The 17,987-nt window shown below is 48.8% G+C and overlaps 1 protein-coding gene across 1 annotated transcript; it reads right to left on the reverse strand.

The window, feature by feature from the left end:
• Positions 1-10,516: 10,516 nt before the first annotated feature.
• DMBX1 (diencephalon/mesencephalon homeobox 1) lies at positions 10,517-17,352 on the reverse strand. Its single transcript, XM_031969186.1, is given in 5 exon segments — positions 10,517-10,757; positions 10,760-11,122; positions 12,146-12,512; positions 13,112-13,307; positions 17,201-17,352. Coding segments are annotated over 5 exon segments (1,263 nt in total). The 3' UTR covers positions 10,517-10,572.
• Positions 17,353-17,987: the final 635 nt, after the last annotated feature.

Here is a 17,987-nt window from a genome sequence, read left to right on the forward strand (position 1 = left end):
CTGCTGATGTCATCAAAATCCTGCCTACCCTGACAGGACTATTCAACCCCCAATTCCAACAGTAAGCCCTCCATGACCACCAAAGCCCTCAGCAACACTCCATCTTCTCCTGTTAGGCAAATCCCTTCTATGAGCATTAGCCTGGCTACTCTGAATTATGTTAGTGTTATTTATATCTTTCTCCCCACCTATACTCTTAACTCCCCAAGGAGTTCCAAGTGTAAGAATCGTGTAATTCCAGACTTGTGTTCTCCTCAGATGTTGCAGTAACTGTAGGAAATGGCATCTTTGGGTGTCTGAGGGGGAGGGGAGGGACTGTAAATCTTATTATCACTTATTTAGTTCCATTGTTTAGTGAAATATCTTTTGCTTGAAATAATATAACTTCTGGTCTGATATGAAAAGAAACATATCAGTGGGGGCTTCAGGAGCTATGGTTTTGAGAGTATGTTGACCCATAAAGTACTTAGAACCTAGGAAAGCTTTCTAGTGTGAGAAGGAGCTGAATAAAACCTCAATGTAACTCCATTTGAGAACTACTAACTGGGAGGATCCAAAAAGTCCTGGCACCATGAGGAGATGGTTTCCTAATGTTGAGCATAAATCTGAATTTTTGCCATTTCCAGTCATTGCTCTAGAACCAAGAACACGTCCGATCCTTGTTCCAGGGATAAATACTTGAAGACAGAATTCTTGCACTGAGAGAGCTTTAGCTGACTCCTGTATTAGAGAGCTTCTGATCCAGAAGGCCCAGTTCAGCCTAGCTACCTTGAACTGCATCCATAAGTTCCTGGGAAGCATGCTGGTTGGGAGAAAACATTGGTATGCAGCCATGTGGCAGAGATGCTATTGTGCGTTATTGTTTCTTTTATGTAAAGAATTAAAACATTGAATACTTCTAGATTCTTTCCTGTTTGTGTACTTTGTTGGCTCCAAGGTCATGGGACAATGGTTTGGTGAAATATTGTAGGTTCAGGGAGAAAATGGGGTTTCCTGTAAGGAGAAGTTGGGATTAAATATATTTTGATGTAAATCAATCTGTACTGGTCAACTCTCCTCTGCTTAAACTCATCTAGTTATGGAGAGTTCACCAAAACAGCTTGTTTTTTCTCTCCCTCCCTCCCTCCCTTCCTTCTTTCCTTCCCTTCTCCCTCCCTCCTCTTTCTTCTTCTTCTTCTTCTTCTTCTTCTTCTTCTTCTTCTTCTTCTTCTTCTTCTTCTTCTTCCTTCTTCTTCTTCCTTCTTCTTCTTCTTCTTCTTCGTCGTCTTCTTCTTCTTTTTCTTCGTCTTCTTTTCCTCCTCCTCCTCTTTCTCCTCCTCCTCCTCCTCTTCCTCCTCCTCTTCCTCCTCTGTCTTTCTCCCTCTCCCCCTCCCCTTTTTTTCAAAAATAAATTGCTAAACTAATAAGTGGGACTGTTACCCAGAGAGAGCCATAGTTAGTGAGGAGGTTATTTATTCTCTGAGAATCATATAGAACTTAACCTGACCTGAATTCAAATCCAGACTCAACCAGGAAAAAATCCAGCCTCATTCAATCTCTACTCCTAAGAAGAGCACCATTATGATGGGAAATAAATTAGAGCTCCCTTCCCTAGCTGTCTCTCCTCCATGTGGTGAGTGGGAGAAATATAGACAGGGCATATAAGGCAAAGCTGTCAGTAATCTCCTGTATGTGTATCCTCAATCAGACTCTGCCTCCCTCAATTTCCCCAACTGTGAAATGGAAATAATAATAGCACCTAACTTTCAGGGTTGATGTGAGGATCAAATTATATATTTATAAAGAACTTAGCAGTGTCTGACACACATTAGACCCTGAAATGTCTGTTTCCTTCCTTCATTTCTTCCAGTCCATCACTGATCTATGTGAGACTGTGACTGTGGGATATGTCTATTTTGGCTGATGTCTGGGCAGGGACTACTGGTCCCCAACTGGGGCTGAAGGTGAGTCAGGTTGGGCCCCTCAGACACATTCCTGCCTTAGGGTGGGGCAGACCATCGGTCTGGGCTTGAGGATAAGGGTGGGTGAAACCTCAGGTGTCAGGTTCCCCCCCCCCAAACATTCACCCCCAGCCCTTTAGAGTGGTCTTTGTTGGAAGCTCAGACAGAGCTGGCAGGGGGGCGGAGAGGGGCGGGGCAGGGAGTGTAGCCTCCTCATCTGTTTGCCCAGAAGCCAAAAGCAATTGGGGATGGGAGTGGGAGGTCCCTGGGAAAGAGGCCCTGGAAAGGGACGGTCCCTATCTACCCAGAAGTCCCCAACTTTCTGCTGCTGACCCCTCCTTGCCACATTCCACCTCCACTCTTTCCTGGGAATGATTGGAAAATGGGATTCTCTTCATCAGCTGCTTCTCCTCCAGGTGGTGAGAGGAAGGACTATGAGCAAGGCAGGGGGGAGGCTGTTTGTGGCCTCCTGCGTGTATTCCCCACTCTGCCATCCAAGCTTCGGGTTGTCTCCAAAGGCTCCTCCTTTCTGCATTTCCCATGGAGAAATCCCCTGCCAACAAAATCCAGTTATTGCCTTATTTTAGAGTTTCCATTTCACATCTGGACCAAGAGGAGTTAGTTGTGCACACAGCCTCTTCCCACTCCCACGGGGGTGGGGGGTGGGGACTGCATATTTCTTCTGGCTGGCGATTCAATGGAAAGAGCCTTAGGGGGGAGGCAGAAGCCCCTCGCTTTTCCAGCTTCACTGATTACTCCCTAGCTTTGGGACTTCATGGAGTCATTTAATTTCTCTGAGCCTCAGTTTTGTTAGCTGTAAAATCCTAGAAACACATAAAATGGGAGTGGGAAGGAAAACCTCAGGACACCAAGTTCAGTATCCCCCTGACAAGATGCCCACTATGGCCACGTACAGCAAGCACTCCACGACTTCCAATGGGAGGAACTTGCTTGCTCTTAAAGCAGCCCAATCCCCTTTGAGAGGGGCTGTGCTGATCTTCTGGAGCCTTTCCTTTTGGATCCTTTTTGAATTCCATCTGAACCTGGAACCAAGCATTTTGGGGAAACAGAATGAGGTGGGCCTGATGGCAATGAGCTCATCACTACAGCTGTCTGAATCCTGGACAAATTGGTTCCTCTCTCTAGTCAGTGGTGCAGTGTGGCCTGGAGTCAGAAAGAACTGGAGTCCCCCATTCTGGCTTCAGCCCCTTCTTTCCTATCTGACTTTGGGAAAATGATTTAACTTCTGCCTCAGTTTCCTCAACTATAAAATAGGGATAATAATAGTACTTACCTCCCAACATGTGAGATATTTATTTAAAAAACAAAAACAAAAACCACTTAGGACAGTTGCCTGGAATACGATAATTGCTTAATCAATGCTCATTCCTGCCCCCACCCCTCTGGATTGCAGTGCCATCATACTTGTGGAAAATGCCAGTGACACAAAGCTGTAGGCAGAGTGGGAGAATAAGCAAAGATCACTGTAGACCAGAAATAATGGACCCAAACTCAAGAAATATGGAAGAAATGTCCCATTCTAAATTGGGTTAAAAAATCGATTTCACAAGAACAGAAAGGAGGATTTGTTCAGTGTAATTGAACAACAGGTTTCTTGTTAAAACAGATCCGGGGATTTTAGTGGCTTCCAGCTGTCTGTCAGCCCTGTGCTGGGGCAACCAAGAAAGCTAATGTCACTTTAAGCTGCCCTTAAAAATGCCCAGGATCCAGGCCTGAGGAACCAGTGACACAATTGTAACCTCACTTGATCAGACCCAAAAGGAATGCTGGGGTCACTTCTAGACCCCATACTTTAAGGACACACTGAGAAGCTGGAGAGGATCCTGAGGGTGACCAGGACGTCAAGTACATGTCAGGTGAGGGTCAATCGACAGAAATAAGGAAAGGATGTTTAGCCAGAAGAGAAAAGTGATGGGGGGATTATAAAGGAAGGAGCTACCATTATACAGGAAGTGGGATTTAATTGGTTCTGCTTGGCCCCAGAGGCTAGAACTCAGAAGGATGGGCGAATGTTTCAGAGAGGTAGACTGAGGAAAAATTCCTTTAAAATGAATAACAGCCCCCAAAGAGGGGGAACTGTCACAGGATGTAAGGAGTCTGCTTCGATGGAGCATGTCTGGAAGGACCATTTGTTGGGAATGTTGCCAAAAGAATCTCTATCAAAGACAAGTTGGCATCAGATGACCCTGTAGTCCTTCCATTGGTGATCTTTTGGGATCTTTAAAATGAGTTTCATAATCCTTGGGCTATCTTTGGCCCAATCTCTGGCCCAGTTCCTGTCTCTGCCCCTGCTTTTCTTCCCGGCTCTAGAAATGTGCCCTAGGATTATGATGACCAGTTGCTCCTCATGAAATAATTCCCAGCCCTGCCTGTTTCACCTCCTTTTCTATGACTTCTTTCATTTCAGAGCCTCCCCAGGCTTCCTGTCAAATCATTCATTGCCCAATTCTTCTCTCATCTTTCTCAGCTGTTTTTCTATCTCTGGTGGTGGTGGTGGTGGTATGTGTGTGTCTATGTGTCTGTGTATCTGTGTGAATCTCTGATCCTCCCACACCTGCCACTAGGGGCTCTCTGAGAACAGGAGCTGTGTTTTACCCCACACCCACTCCCCAGATCATACTGATTCATTACAGCAACTTTTAAGACAAAAATCCCATCTCCCTCCCCACTCCCATCCCCATTCCCCAACCCCCAATCAACAGAACCTGAGACCTTTCTCTTGGGGCCTTTTGCCTTTTATTTATGGAGTATGAAAAACAGCCACGAGGTCACAGGAAGCTGGACAGACAGACAGAAAAGACACAGCACAGAGCGAGCGGCATGCGGCACATGGGAGCCCAGCAGTGGGGCCAATGGCAAGGGCATGTGCCTGGGGTCTGGTTTTCCAACTAACAGAATAAATAAATATTGTACCTTACAGTGTCTTGGCCATGGGAAGGCCATGATCTCTAAGCACACATTGTCACACAATAGCGGTTTTTACAGCAGTTTGTACAGCCCGCCAGCCAAGGGGCTTGAGGGTGGGGATGGGAAAGTCTGGAGGTTCACAGGTATTTAGGGACAAATGATCTCTTGGGCATCACCTGGGGACTGGTTCTACTCCAAACTTTCGACAAAACTGGGAGGCAAGGGTAAAGGCAGGACTAAGGGCAGAGACCCAAGAAGGATATATCAGGAGGCTGGAGTGATAACTGAGCAGTGCAGGGAATGGGCTTCCCTTGGGCTGGCCTGACTTCTTTTCTTGGGGTCAGAAGTAGCAATCCATATATACTCAGGACAACTGGGGTATAAGTCTTTTGGGGAATAGGGTTGCCAAGTCCTCAGTCTCTCTCTCTTTCTCTCTCTCTCTCTCTCTCTCTCTCTCTCTCTCTCTCTCTCTCTCTCACACACACACACACACACACACACACACGTGAGCACATGTATATCTCTTGATCCTATGGATGGGATGTGCCCTCCTCCTCAGAGGAGGAGCTGAGCCCAAGCAAGACTAGGTTCTCAGGAACTCAGGCAAAAATGACTGAATCGAGCTGGAAAGTGTAGAAGGACTACACCTACAGGGTCAAAAGCTTGAGTCAAGCCTGAGTTAGCTGGGTTCACTGAACATTGAACATCACCTTCAATTAAGTCCCTGATTTAATGGTCTCTATGCTCACCCCCTCCCTGGAAGGGTGAAGTGACCATTATCTGCCAATGACACCAGAGTCAGAAACTTGCACAGGCTTTCCTTCCTCACCTTGGGATTCCTAATCTTATGGAACTCTACTTAGAGTTCACAGAGATGGGGGACAGGAGTTTGGGGGAGCAAGTACTACTGGTTACTGGGATTGGAGTCTCCCAAGTACAGAAGCTAAAGTTCTTAGACTCTGTGGCTAAACCCTCCTCCTTCTCCCCAAGATCTAGCCAGGCCCCTAGAGCCCCCGCCTCTGGGTTACTATTTCCACTCCCACTTTTCCAGTAGGTGGGGAAAAAATACCAAAAATGGAAACTTACTGTCTGGGTTCTAGCTCCACTTTCTGAATTCAGTTAAAATAAAATCTGACCGATTAGACATTTATTGTGCATCTCTGATGTGCAAAGCTCCTATTCTGGGCACTGCAGGATCCAAATACAAAAATGAAACTTTCCCTGCCCCAACCTCCTCTTGTTGCCCCAATTATCTCCCTAAAGTTTAGTTCTGATCATGTCAGAACATCTCAGAACTCTATCCCTCAGACCCCTTCTCTATGTCCCATGGAATAGAGTACATGCTCACCAGCCTGGACTTTAAGACCTTCTGCCACCCAGTCCCAAACTCCCTTCCTGGCCTTAATTCCCTTAACTCAGTCTGTTCCAGCTAGGCAGATTCCTTACAATTCCAGACGCCTTCTAAAGTCAGCCCCACCTCCAGCTCTTTGTTTCCTGATGATCCTTCTTCTTCTTCCCTGTTTCTCCAGGCCTCCTCAGACCAGATCAGCTGTTCATCACTCCCTCCTCTGAGCCCTCAAAACCTTCCTCGAGTTTTTCTTTCCTGTTTTAGCTTTGGTTGCCTGGAGGTTCTTCTAATCTCCCCCATCAGCCTGGATGCTCCTAAAACTCAAGACTGATGCCTCCTCTTCTTCATTAACCCATCTTCAGCGGTTCAGCTCATGATCATGGACCCTAGAAGAAGCTCAGGAAAGGAGACTGATGGAGGGGGCAAGGAGTGAGAAGGTAGACAGATCACCTCCCCCCAAATTGATTCCCTAACTTTTCCAGAAGGCTACTTGCCCCCTAGCTATGTCAGGTGGGAAGTCCCTGGCAACCTTAACTCCCTCTTACCAGAGACTAGATTTGGAGTAAACGGGTTCTACAAAAGAATCCTTGTTCTATTACCTAATATGTGCATGATTTGGGGTAAGTCTTTGCCTTCACTGGGCCTCAGTTTGCTCCTCTGTAAATTGGGCTAGATAGGTTTTAAGTTGGGAATCCATAATCTTTTTTTTTTTAAATCATGGACTTCTTGAGCACTCTGATGAAATCTGTAGACTCCTCAGAATGTTTTTATATAACTGACAGGCATATTAGGTGTAAAATAAAGATGTGTTTTTCCCATCCAAGTTCCTAGACCCTCAGAAATTTATCCATGGACTCCTCTGGGGTGAAAAGTTAAGGATCCCTGATCTAAATTTCCTCCTACAAGTCCTATGGGTAACCCCATCCTTGACCAATCAAGGGATATGAACCTGGGAGGAGCAGACCAGCCTTCCTCTTGGGCACAGATCCCCTCCTTAAACCCAGTGGTTCCAACCCAGTTTTTTTTTCTCTCCCCCAAACTTGCCTTTCCTGAGGGAGCTGGAGCAATTGGATCAGGGGAAAGGCCTCAGGTGCTAGGATAGTTTAGATCTGAAGAGGAATAATTGAGGAATCCTGGCTAATACACATTTGTCAACACCAACTCTTTAGGGAAGTCAACCAACTTTAGGGAAGTCAACAGCCTTATTAATTCCTAGCCACTAAGACTACAGTGACTACCTCTCATTATCCCAAGAGGCTAATTCAGCCATTCTCTGGTAAATGGGAGGAATATGGCTGAGAAACATTTGCCTGGACTGGGGATCTCTGCTGGCATTTGGTAGAAGGGTTAGGGATAATTCAAGCAAAGCCCCCACAGGGCTTTCAGGCCTCTGTACCCAGGAGGAAGATCCCCGTTCTAGGAAAATTGAGATGGGGAGAGGGACAAAGAAGAGAGGCCTTGAAGGCATAATTCTGGAGCTCCTGGAAAGCTTCATGGTATGGTAATAATAAGAGGATCATCAGCTTTCGAGATGGGAGGAACTTGAGAGACCGTTTAGTCCAACTCTCTTCTTTTATGGAGGAAAAAAAATAAAACCTGGGGCCTGAAAAGTGAAAGGTGCATGTTCAAGATCGTTCTGAACTGGAATTTCCGGAAGTCAGAGAAAGGCTAGGCCCCAAAGAAGGGTCCTGATAACCACAAAGCATCTAGGGAAGGAGGGACCTAGTTCAAAATTTCTCTTCTTCAGGGAAACGCTCACATCTTGGTCTGAGAGAATTCAGCCCCCATCGGGATCGCATTAAGGTAGGCTGCATATATATGTGATGCTTATGGATCATGGCCAAAAACCAAGCTCCATCTGTCTTCAAATCGATGGATTGTGTTTCTACTTAGCTTTCTGTTTCCAGCACTGAATTCTCATCTCTCTAAGTAAAGGCTTCTGCAGAGCTATGGGAACACATGGAAATATGGGATCATTAAGATGGGAAGTCACCTTTTAATTCTACCAGTGGCCAACAGTTCCAAGGGAAAAGCTGCCAAGGTCACACAATGATTAATCATCAAAGCCAAATTGAACTCTGGGATCCCCAGACCTAGTTTAGCATCACTGGAGCTGTGTAAAGGTTTGTTCAACTGGTCTCAGGTAGACAACAGATCTTTCCTGAACCAAAAGCTAGACGTCGAGTTTCTATTTTCCCTTTTTGTTTTCTTGCCTTTTGAGGTTTTCTCCCCTTAAGTGGAAAAGTCAGCTCCTTAGTTCAGAGGACAAGAAACCCCCTTTATCCTCTAATCTCAATCCCATTCTCATTCTCAGGAAGAACTGTAAATTACCTGCTCTTCAGTCCAGTAAGGTATTTCTACCCACCGTCACCCAGGCCTTCTGAGCATGTGTGTTTCTCTGTCCTAGGAGTTGGAGAAGAACAGGAAGAGCTCTGGGCCTTATTGGTTGAACTGAGTCAAATGAGGTCATATCAGGCTGGATATCCAGTTCCTGCCCACCCAACCCCACTTCAAACAAAATCTCTTCATGTCTGTTATACCTTACTTCAAGAACCCTCAAATAAACTAAGAATAAGAGCTCAGGGGAGGAAGTCCTATATAGCCTTGGTTCATCCCTCTTACTATCCCTGGGCCCTTTTCTAACTATCTGTGAAATGAAGCTAATGATCTCTGAAGTTCCTGCCAGTTTTGACATTGTATGACCTTGGACAAGCTTCTTATTTCATCTGAGTCTCAGTTTTCCCATCTGTAAGATGAAGAGATTAGAAGAAATGATCTCTAAAGTCCCTTTCAGCCTGACATCATAAAAATTATATTTGAGACACAAGGAGCAACTTTGCCACTACTGCCTGCTCTGGAAAATTAAGGAGCACAGTTGTCTCAGGACTTGCCACTTCTTTCTCCTGCTCAAGATTTCTTTTCTAAGGTCACAGTCACACCAGAGATTGGTTTTTATGGGGTAAGGTGGGGTGGGCTGGGCTAGTGACCCTGGCTGGGGGGAATGGGAGTAGATCGGAAGGGAGAATCCAAAAAATAGCACAAGCATAATCAAAATGAAGCTTAACTGTTGGGGTGAGGGCACCAAAACAGGCAGGTAGGACCACATTTGCCATCTGGGAAAACTGAGGAAGTGGGTGGTGAGGAGAGTTAGTGAGAGGAAAAGAGAATAAAGGGGAAAGACCAAGAGGAACAGAAGCTGAGAAAAACATGAGAGAAAGATGAGATTTCAAGAAACAGACAGGGAAGAAAGAGCTGTCCCATAGTGGAATGACCTGCCCCAGAGGTAGTGAACTCCCTGTTCCTGGAGGTCTTCAAGCAAAGGTGGCAGCCCTGGAACCCAAGTAGCTTCCTCCTGTCCATATGGTATTGGAGGACTCCTTCAGTCCCTTCGGGCTCTGAGAGTCTGCGACTCAGAAAAATAGAGAGAGGTTGAAGGGGAGATAAAGGGAAAGAAATGGAGAGAGAGTGACCAAAAGGTGAGGGAGAGGAAGGAAAAGCGGAGGCAGAGACAGGAGGGAGGGGGGACCCAGTTGCCTGATGCCAGGTGGACATGACTGTGGGACCTTAGCAGGGGACGAAAACGACCCGAAAAGAGAGGAGTTAGAACCACAAGTGGGACAGACGGCACTGAGACACAGCCGAGAAGGCAGACATAGAGCCAGAGGGACTGGGAGCCAATGCTGGGGGATGATGGGGAAGTGGGAAAGGAAACGAGAAGAGGGGGGGGGGGGGGGGGGGGGGACTGAAAATAGAGCTTTATATATTTATATTTATATCACATTCCACACATCCAGTTACGAAGGGAGGGAGCTGGGGGTCAAAGGTAGAAGGCTGTTGCTCCTTCTCTAGGGCTGTCAGGGGTGGAAAGTGGGGGAAGTTGAGTTCAAAGGGGAGAGACAGATTTCCTTCCCCTCCGCACCAGCTCCCTCCCAGGGCCATGCAGGGGGGCAGCAGGTGTAGACTTCACCCCCACCCCCCACGGGGAGGAGGCAGGGATCGTCCCGGCGCGGGTGGAGACAGCGCCAGGAAGGTCTGAGGGAGGGGGATTGCCTCTCCGGGATGCGTCCGGGGAGGGCGAGTGGTAAGGAAGGGAACCTGGTCCTGGACCCCGGAAGGGACCTGGACGGGGCTTCGGGCCGCCCTGGCCTTGGGAGGTCCGTCTCTTCCGGACCAAGATGGGGTCTGCAGGACCTCCTGGGCGGAGACGGCCGGGAAGGGCCGGTCCCATTGCCCAGGGTGGATCTGAGGAGGGTCTGGGTCGGGCCCCGGGCCTAGAGAGAGGCTGCGGGCGGGTTGGGGTTAGGGAGGGGAGGGGAGGGGCCTGGGTGGAGGTGTGCCTTCCTGGGGACGCGCCGCTCAGTTGGGCAGCGTGTCCAGTCCCAGGGAGGCCGCGTGCTGCTTGGCCCGGAGCCGCAGGCTCTCGATGCTGCTGGTCTTACTGTTCAGCGCGGCTGAGGCGGCGGCGGCGGCGGCGGCCGCGGCGGCTGGGGGCGGCGGCGGCGGGGGGCCCAGGCCGCCGGGGGCGGCGGGGAGCAGCGGGGACCCCACACGCCCGGGTGGGCCGCGGCCGCCGCGGCCGACAGCGATTGGTAGTAGGACTGGCAGTGGAGGGAGCCCAGCGGGGCCATGTTGACGCCCAGGTAGGGCACGGCGGCGGCCGCGGCCGCGGCGGCGGCGGCGGCGGCGGCGGCTGGGGGCGGCGGGCCGCCCACCTCGAAGGATGAGTAATGCACCAGGTTGTTGGTGGCCGCCATGTGCTGGCGGAACTGCTCCTGCAGGCGGAAGAGGCTGAGCGGCGAAGACGAGTAGGAGTGTGAGGGCCCCAGGACGCTGCCGCCGCCCCCGCCGGCCCCGGCGCCCGAGGTCTGCGGCGGCAGGGGGCCTGAGGCCGTGCCGCCCGGTGAGTCTGCAAGAACAGCCGTGGAGGAGGCCCGTTAACCGCGACGCAAAAGCTACCCCGGCTGACCGCCCGAACCCCTCACCCCTTCCCTCCCCCAGCTCCCCGAGGTCTCCCGAACACTGGTCAGCCCGGGGGCTGCAGAGGCAGGATCCTGGGCCGAATGGGGGAAGAGTGGGGGGTGGAAATGGTGGTGGGCGGGCACACTAACCCCTTTCCCCTAAGCCCTCCCACGCAGTACTTCCCCGAAAAATTCTCTGCTACATTGTTTCCACGATAAAGCCTCCCTTTATATCCCCTTGCTACATGGTCCCGCACGGTGTCTCCCGGATACTTTGTTTCTTCTAAGTAACGTCTCCTCTGAGCAATGATCTCCTCCGTTACATTTTTTCCCCTGCAAGATAACTCTCTCTCCTCGATCCACCGTCTCAGCTAAGAGCGATTCCTCCTTTCCTCCAATACAGTTTCCTCGAATAGCCTGCCTGTCTCCTCTGATACATTGTCTTTGCCAATAGGCCGTTTCCTCTGACAGACAGACTGTCTTTTCAGACGCAGTACCTCCTCTGATACTTTCTCCCCTGAGAAAGTGTATCCCTCCTCCCCGCTCACCGAAGAAATACCCTGTCTGCTCTGATACATAGTCCACTCCCCGTGCGCTGTCTGCCTTTATAGCTTGTCTTCCCTGATGCATTGTGGGCTGCCGTAGGTCGTCTCCAGCACCATCCTTTCCAGTCCCCAGGTTCTCTCACTGTTTTCTCTCATTTAGGTTCTTCTGATGCCCCGTGTCCTCTGCTATCCCATATACTCTCATAGTTTCTCCTGATATGAAGATGCTTCTCCCACATCCACTGTTCTCTCGACAGTGTAACCTCTGACTCACCCTCCCTTCTGATGCTGACTCCCAAACAATGGGCCTCATACTCTCTCTAAGAGTTTCAGCACCGGGAGCTCTCCTGCGGAGGCCCCGTGCAGTTTCCCTCTCAAAGATGGGTCTGTTTCCTGCATTATGTCCTGTTTCCCCCTGGGCCTCACCTGCTTTGGGGCTGCTCCTCTTGCAGCTGAAGCCCTTGCCGTCCAGACCTGGACTCTTCTCAGTTTTGCCTTGCTCGATGGCTCCCCGAGCTTCCTCCTCCTCCTCCTCCCGGTCAGCCTGGTCCTCGGGGGCTGATTCGCCAGCTGATTGCTCAGACAAGGTCAGATGTAGCTCAGCGGAGGGCTCGCCAGGCAGAACACAGGACTGCTCAGAGTCAGGCAGGGCAGGAGCCTGGCCATCTGGGTTGGGGACATCGGCTTTACCCTCCCCGTGCCCGCCCTCGGTCTCCTTCTGTTTCTGAAGCTGCTCCTTCTGCAGGCTCCGCTGCTTCTTACGGAACTTGGCCCTTCTGTTCTTGAACCATACCTTGCAGGTGAGAGGAAGGAAGAGAAAAAGGGGAAGAAGAGGTGAACAGGCAATCCAAGAGAAGAATGGCAGTGGGAACAGAGTTGGAAATGTGTGTGAGACAGGCAGACAGAGAGACAGAGACAGAGGGAGAGAGACAGAGACAGAGAGAGAGCGAGACTGAGACTGAGACACACACAGAAAGAGAGAGAGAGAAAGAAAGAAAGAGAGGGATAAAGAGAGAGAAAGAGAGACTGAGACGGACCCACGGGGTGGGTGGGAGAGAGAGAGTGAGAGAGTGAGAGAGTGAGAGAGAGAGAGGTGTCTAGTAAATAGGAATTAGGCAGGGCAGGGCTGAGAGGGAGCATCACTAGCAGTCCTTTCCCCAGCTCAGTCCCTCCTCCCTACGATCTTGCTCTATACCCACTTTCAGCTCACACAGCTGGCCTTTACCCTCCTCCCTCCCCACTTTATTAAATTGGAAGTTCGGTCTTTCGGAAAAGGGACAAAATGCAAATGGAAGACCGGGCTGATGCTTGGCCGAAAAACCAGGGGAGCTAGCAGAGGAGGAAGGAGATGGGCAGAGGGTGGGAAGGCAGTGTGAGGGTGGCGAGTCTTACCTGCACTCGGGCCTCTGGCAGATTGGTGCACATGGCCAGGCGTTCCCGCATCACCACATCCGGGTAGTGGGTCTTCTGAAAGGTCTTCTCCAGGGCCTCGAGCTGCTGGGCCGTGAAGGCCGTGCGGCTGCGGCGCTGCTTTCGGTGCTGAGAGCCATAGCGGGCCTCCAAGATGATGTCTTGAAATGTACAGCCGTTGGAGGGTAAACAGAGGGGGGCCCATTTAATTATGGGAATTAGGGAAGAGCATGTACAAGACTGCCTGCTCCCCACTTCCCAAAGCCAGCCCTCCACCAACTTAGAATCAAAGTCTTGAAGCTGAACAAGATGCCAGCCACGATCCAGGCCGACCCATTGCAGAATGGGAGTCTTCCTGGCCAAATGGCCTTTTGGATTCTAATAAAAAATGGATGGTCACGAACTACCCAGCTATGGCTCTGCTAGTTGCTATTTATACATCATGAAGGAAACCACTTCCCTTTTGAATTTCCTCTATCAAATAAGGGGATTTGCAATGACCTCTAACTGCCCTCCTAGCTTAAAACTTATGAAATCATGACCTCCAGTGACAGAGAGTGTGACCCCTCTCTTGCCATCCTTTCTGCTTATTGGGACATTCTTCTTGTCTTGGAGAAGAAGAATCATGATGGTGGGGGTGGGGTGAGCATGGCTGCTTCGGTTACACAAAGTGCTTTACAAATATTGTCTCATTTTATACTCACAATAATCCTGGGAGGTAGATACTATTATTATCCCCATTTTACAGATGAAGAAACTGAGGCAGGCAGAAGTTAAGTGACTCTAGGCTCAAGTTCCTTCAACTTCTCCTTACTATTCTGTTTACCTTCTTCTGGATACATGATAGCTCATCAATGCTCTTCTGCTAAATTTGTTGTTATTTTTAGAATGTTTTCCAGGGGACATATGACCAACCCCAGGGGAAAGGCCACTGTTGTTCTTAGCCTTAGCAGATCACCTCTGAATCAGATTACTGCTCAAGTTTCAAGTAGAATATGCAGTTCTAGTGATAGTCTGAACATTACTGTTCAGAAGAGGGTATGTTCAGGGTAATTAAAATCCCTTTGGGCTGAAGGACATAGGAAGCTGAGAGGTCACTGAATCTAGGCCAATGACGCCATAAATAATCACCTGAAAAAGTAACTCTGAGCCTTAACCCAGCCTGAGCCCCAGTTATCCAAAGACTGACTCCTAACCCACAGATTATCCCATAAAATTGCATTTGGTCATAAAGGAGAGCAGGATGAGAGAATATTCCTCACTGCAGAAGTCACCACTCAAAGTGGTATCTGGCTCCCCACGGAGCAGAATTACTGCCTCCAGAATAGAGATGCTGTGATTCCTGCAAGAAGGACAAATGGCTTATGGAGCAGGAGAATACAAGATGGATGTGTAAGGATAAGAGTGCTGGAGAGCCAGGTGAGGAGCTCAGCTGGAGTCCCAGATCTCTCCACGCATGCCTCGGTTAACCTAGCTTCCACATCCATCCTTTCCCAGAGGACTTCTTCATATAAGGGCCAGAAAAGATCGGAGAGTCCACCATCTTGTGATTTTCACATAGAAACTTTGCTCCCCTTTTTATGCCCCCCCCCATTGATCCCATCTCCCAGTCTCTGGGGGTGGTCTCTGACTCCTTCCTCTTTCTCATTTGTCATCTCCAATTAGTGACCAAGTTCTGTGGATTCCACCTGTACCATTTCTCTCCTCTCTATCCCTATCCCACTTCCCTAGTGAAGATCCTCAATGTCACCCACCTAGCCTGTTGGAATAGGCTCCTAATAGAACCCCCTGAGTCTATTCTGTCCTTAATTCATCCCCTGCTTTGTTACCAGACCCATCTTCCTTAGGCACAGAACTGGCCGTGGAACTCCTCCCCTCAAAGCCCTAGAGGAGACCCTATTGCCTCCCTTTCGATTTAAACTCATTTGTCTGACATTTAAGACCCAGGATCACCTTAACTTTCCAGCTGCATCTTAGATCAGTCCCTTCCATGAAAGCTTAAAGCTTTGGAGCTTTGCTCCAGTCATAGTTGATTCTCTTGTATGCCCTGTGCAACTGTCCTAGCTCAGAACCTTTGCTCTCCATAATTCTCTCTGGCAGGAACATTTAGCCTCCCTAATTATCTATCTAGAAAGGCAACTAGGTGGCACAGTAAATAGAACACTGGGCCTATGCTGCCTCAGATACTTCCTAGGTATGTGATCCTGACCAAGTCTGTCTGCCTTAGTTTCCTCAACTGTAAAACGGGACTAATAATAGTACTTACCTCCTAGGGTTTTTGTGAGAATCAAAAGACAATAGTTGTAACAGATTTAGCATTGTGCCTGCCACACAGTAGGCACTTAATAAGTGCTTTCTCCCTTTTCCTTTTTTATCTGGTAAATGTATGCCCATTCTTTAAAGCTTACCTTCAAATCACTTCCCCCCAGAGGTCAAAAGGAGATATAGACAAGCTGGGCAGTGTTGGGGGTACCATATTAATTGTGAATTATAATTTTAAAAATATACAAACCTGGACCTAAGGGATATTTCCATTCTTTTTTGTGGAAGGGAAGTATGCAAGTTTGTGGATGCTTACCAAGTTCATAATAATTTTAATAATTCCATAATAATAAAAAATGTTTAAAAATCATTCCTTCTCAGGGCAGTTGGATGGTGAGATGGAAGATTACCGGCCCTGGAGTCAGGAGGACCTCAGGCACTTACTGCATGACCCTAGGCAAGTCACATAATTGTGGTTACCACCCCATTCCCTTTACATTCTATTTCAGAACCAGTTATCTATCTATTAGGCTACAGGGTACTTTCTTCCAGGAAGCCCTCCTTGATTCCGCCATCTGTAATGACATTTCTTTTTGAGCTCATATTTCTGCCTAAATCCTCCCAAAGCAGTGTGTTGGAGAACTGAGCTTCAGCCTCTCTTAGATTGTGAGCTCTGTGAAGCTAGGGACTGTGTTAGTCTTATTCTGTTGGCCTCCTTGAGCTCTGTATACAGTAGGCACTTAATTCATGTTTGCTAAATTTGAAGTCATGGAACAGCTCTAACCAATTCAAGCCAATTCAACAGGATTGCTATGCCAGGTTGTGTGCCACTGTGTGCCAGGCTCTGGGGCCACAAAACCAAAATGAGACAGTCATTACTTCCAAGTAATTGCCTAGTTTCTTTTGGAAGGGAACAGTAATACTACATGTAAATGGGAGAGTGGGAAAATGATCATTTGAGAACAAAGAGAACTCAGGAAAGAACTATCATAGAGAAGGCGGCCCAGGAACTCAATTTTGGGTCACTTTGGAGTCCACGAAGACCCCTTGGACCTCTCAGCTGAGTAGTTCCACCCCATTTTAGGAGCTTGGCTCTTAAAGACTATATGGGTGGCCTGCAATGGAAGGAAATACCCCAGAGTGTCTCATACCCAGCAACAGGGAGCCATTCAACCCAATAAATGTAGACTGAGTACTTGCTGGGTTCAGGATGCTGGGTCCTGTGCTATGAGAAAGCTAATTTTACAAAATTAAAGTCCCTGATCTTGTGGCTCTAGGAGGAGGAGGAGGAGAAACTCAATATCACATGATAAATGTACCAGAGAGATGGGATCAGAGTCCTCTGGAAGCTCCTTGGAGAAAATCCTTCCTAGCAGGAAGGCAGGGAAGATGGACGTTTCTGTTTTATTTTGTTTTCCTGTTACATCTGTTAAAAATGTAATTTGGTGAGCAAGTTCTTTTTTTAAAAAGAGGGGATATTTGTGGTGGGCTAAGAAACCTAGGATCCCAGACAGAGAGCAGGGAGTCATGGCATCCAACCCCTTCATTTTACAAAAGGGGAAACCAAGGCTCGTAGATGTGAAGGAACTTGCCTAAGATCACCCAGAGAGGAAGCGGCTGAGGCACAAGTCCATTTTACAGCTTCAACACTAACTCTCTATGTCATGAGGTAAAGCTCGAAAAGTAATTACAGGTGGGTGTGGGAGAAGAGAATGATGAGGAAGCACAGATCTGTGGGATGCATGGCCCAGGGGGACCCCTCCCTCCCCCATGCGCTCCCTCCCCCCCATCCCCAAATTGATCTTACCAGCCAGCCTCTCAGCCAGGGTGAGGGCATGCACAGAGGGCCTGTAATCAGGCCCATGCTGGGCCTGCTGGGCTGCCTGCTGGTGGAGGTTGTACATGGCACTGAGGGAGTTCATGGCATGCAGCGAGTAGCCATTCACACCGTAGTGCTGCATTCCGGCAAACACCTGGGGGGACAGGAAGCAGAAGGGGAGCCATGAGCAGACGCCCAGAAACCCCACTGCCCTCTCTCTGCCCCTCTTCTCCCCTCTCACCCCCTTCCTTCCAAAATCAGAGACTGAGAGCGGAGGCAAAACTCCTGTAGCTTAGATAAGACATGGCTCCTGCCAGCTTACAGTGTGGGGAGAGGGCAAGATGGGAATGGGAAAGCCAGAAGGAACACACAAACTGGCAAGGAAAAGGCAGGCCCACGAGGGGAGCAGTGTGTCAGGGCAGCTCATTCCCAGAACGGGACCATCTGCTGCCCCCTCTCACCAAAGCCAGCCTTAATTCCACAAGGATAGGAGGAGAAGAGGAAGACAAAAAGGTTCTGGGGCTTATTTAGTCTTGGTCACTGGGGGACCCCAACCCCCAAAGTATTATCTGGAACCCATTTAACCATTGTGATAACATCAGTGGTCTAAACTTTCCAAAAGTCTTTCATAATCTTGCTCTCTTCACAAAAGCCCCATGTCAGCCAGGATAGATGTTATTGTTTCCATTCTAAGGAGAGGCAAACTGAGGTCTGGAGAATCGCTTTTCTTCAAGTCTCACAGGTAGGCAATGATAAAGCTAGATTGCAAACTCAGAG

The sequence above is a fragment of the Sarcophilus harrisii genome, chromosome 4 (assembly GCF_902635505.1).
Source record: "Sarcophilus harrisii chromosome 4, mSarHar1.11, whole genome shotgun sequence".
Classification (NCBI taxonomy): Eukaryota; Metazoa; Chordata; class Mammalia; order Dasyuromorphia; family Dasyuridae; genus Sarcophilus; species Sarcophilus harrisii.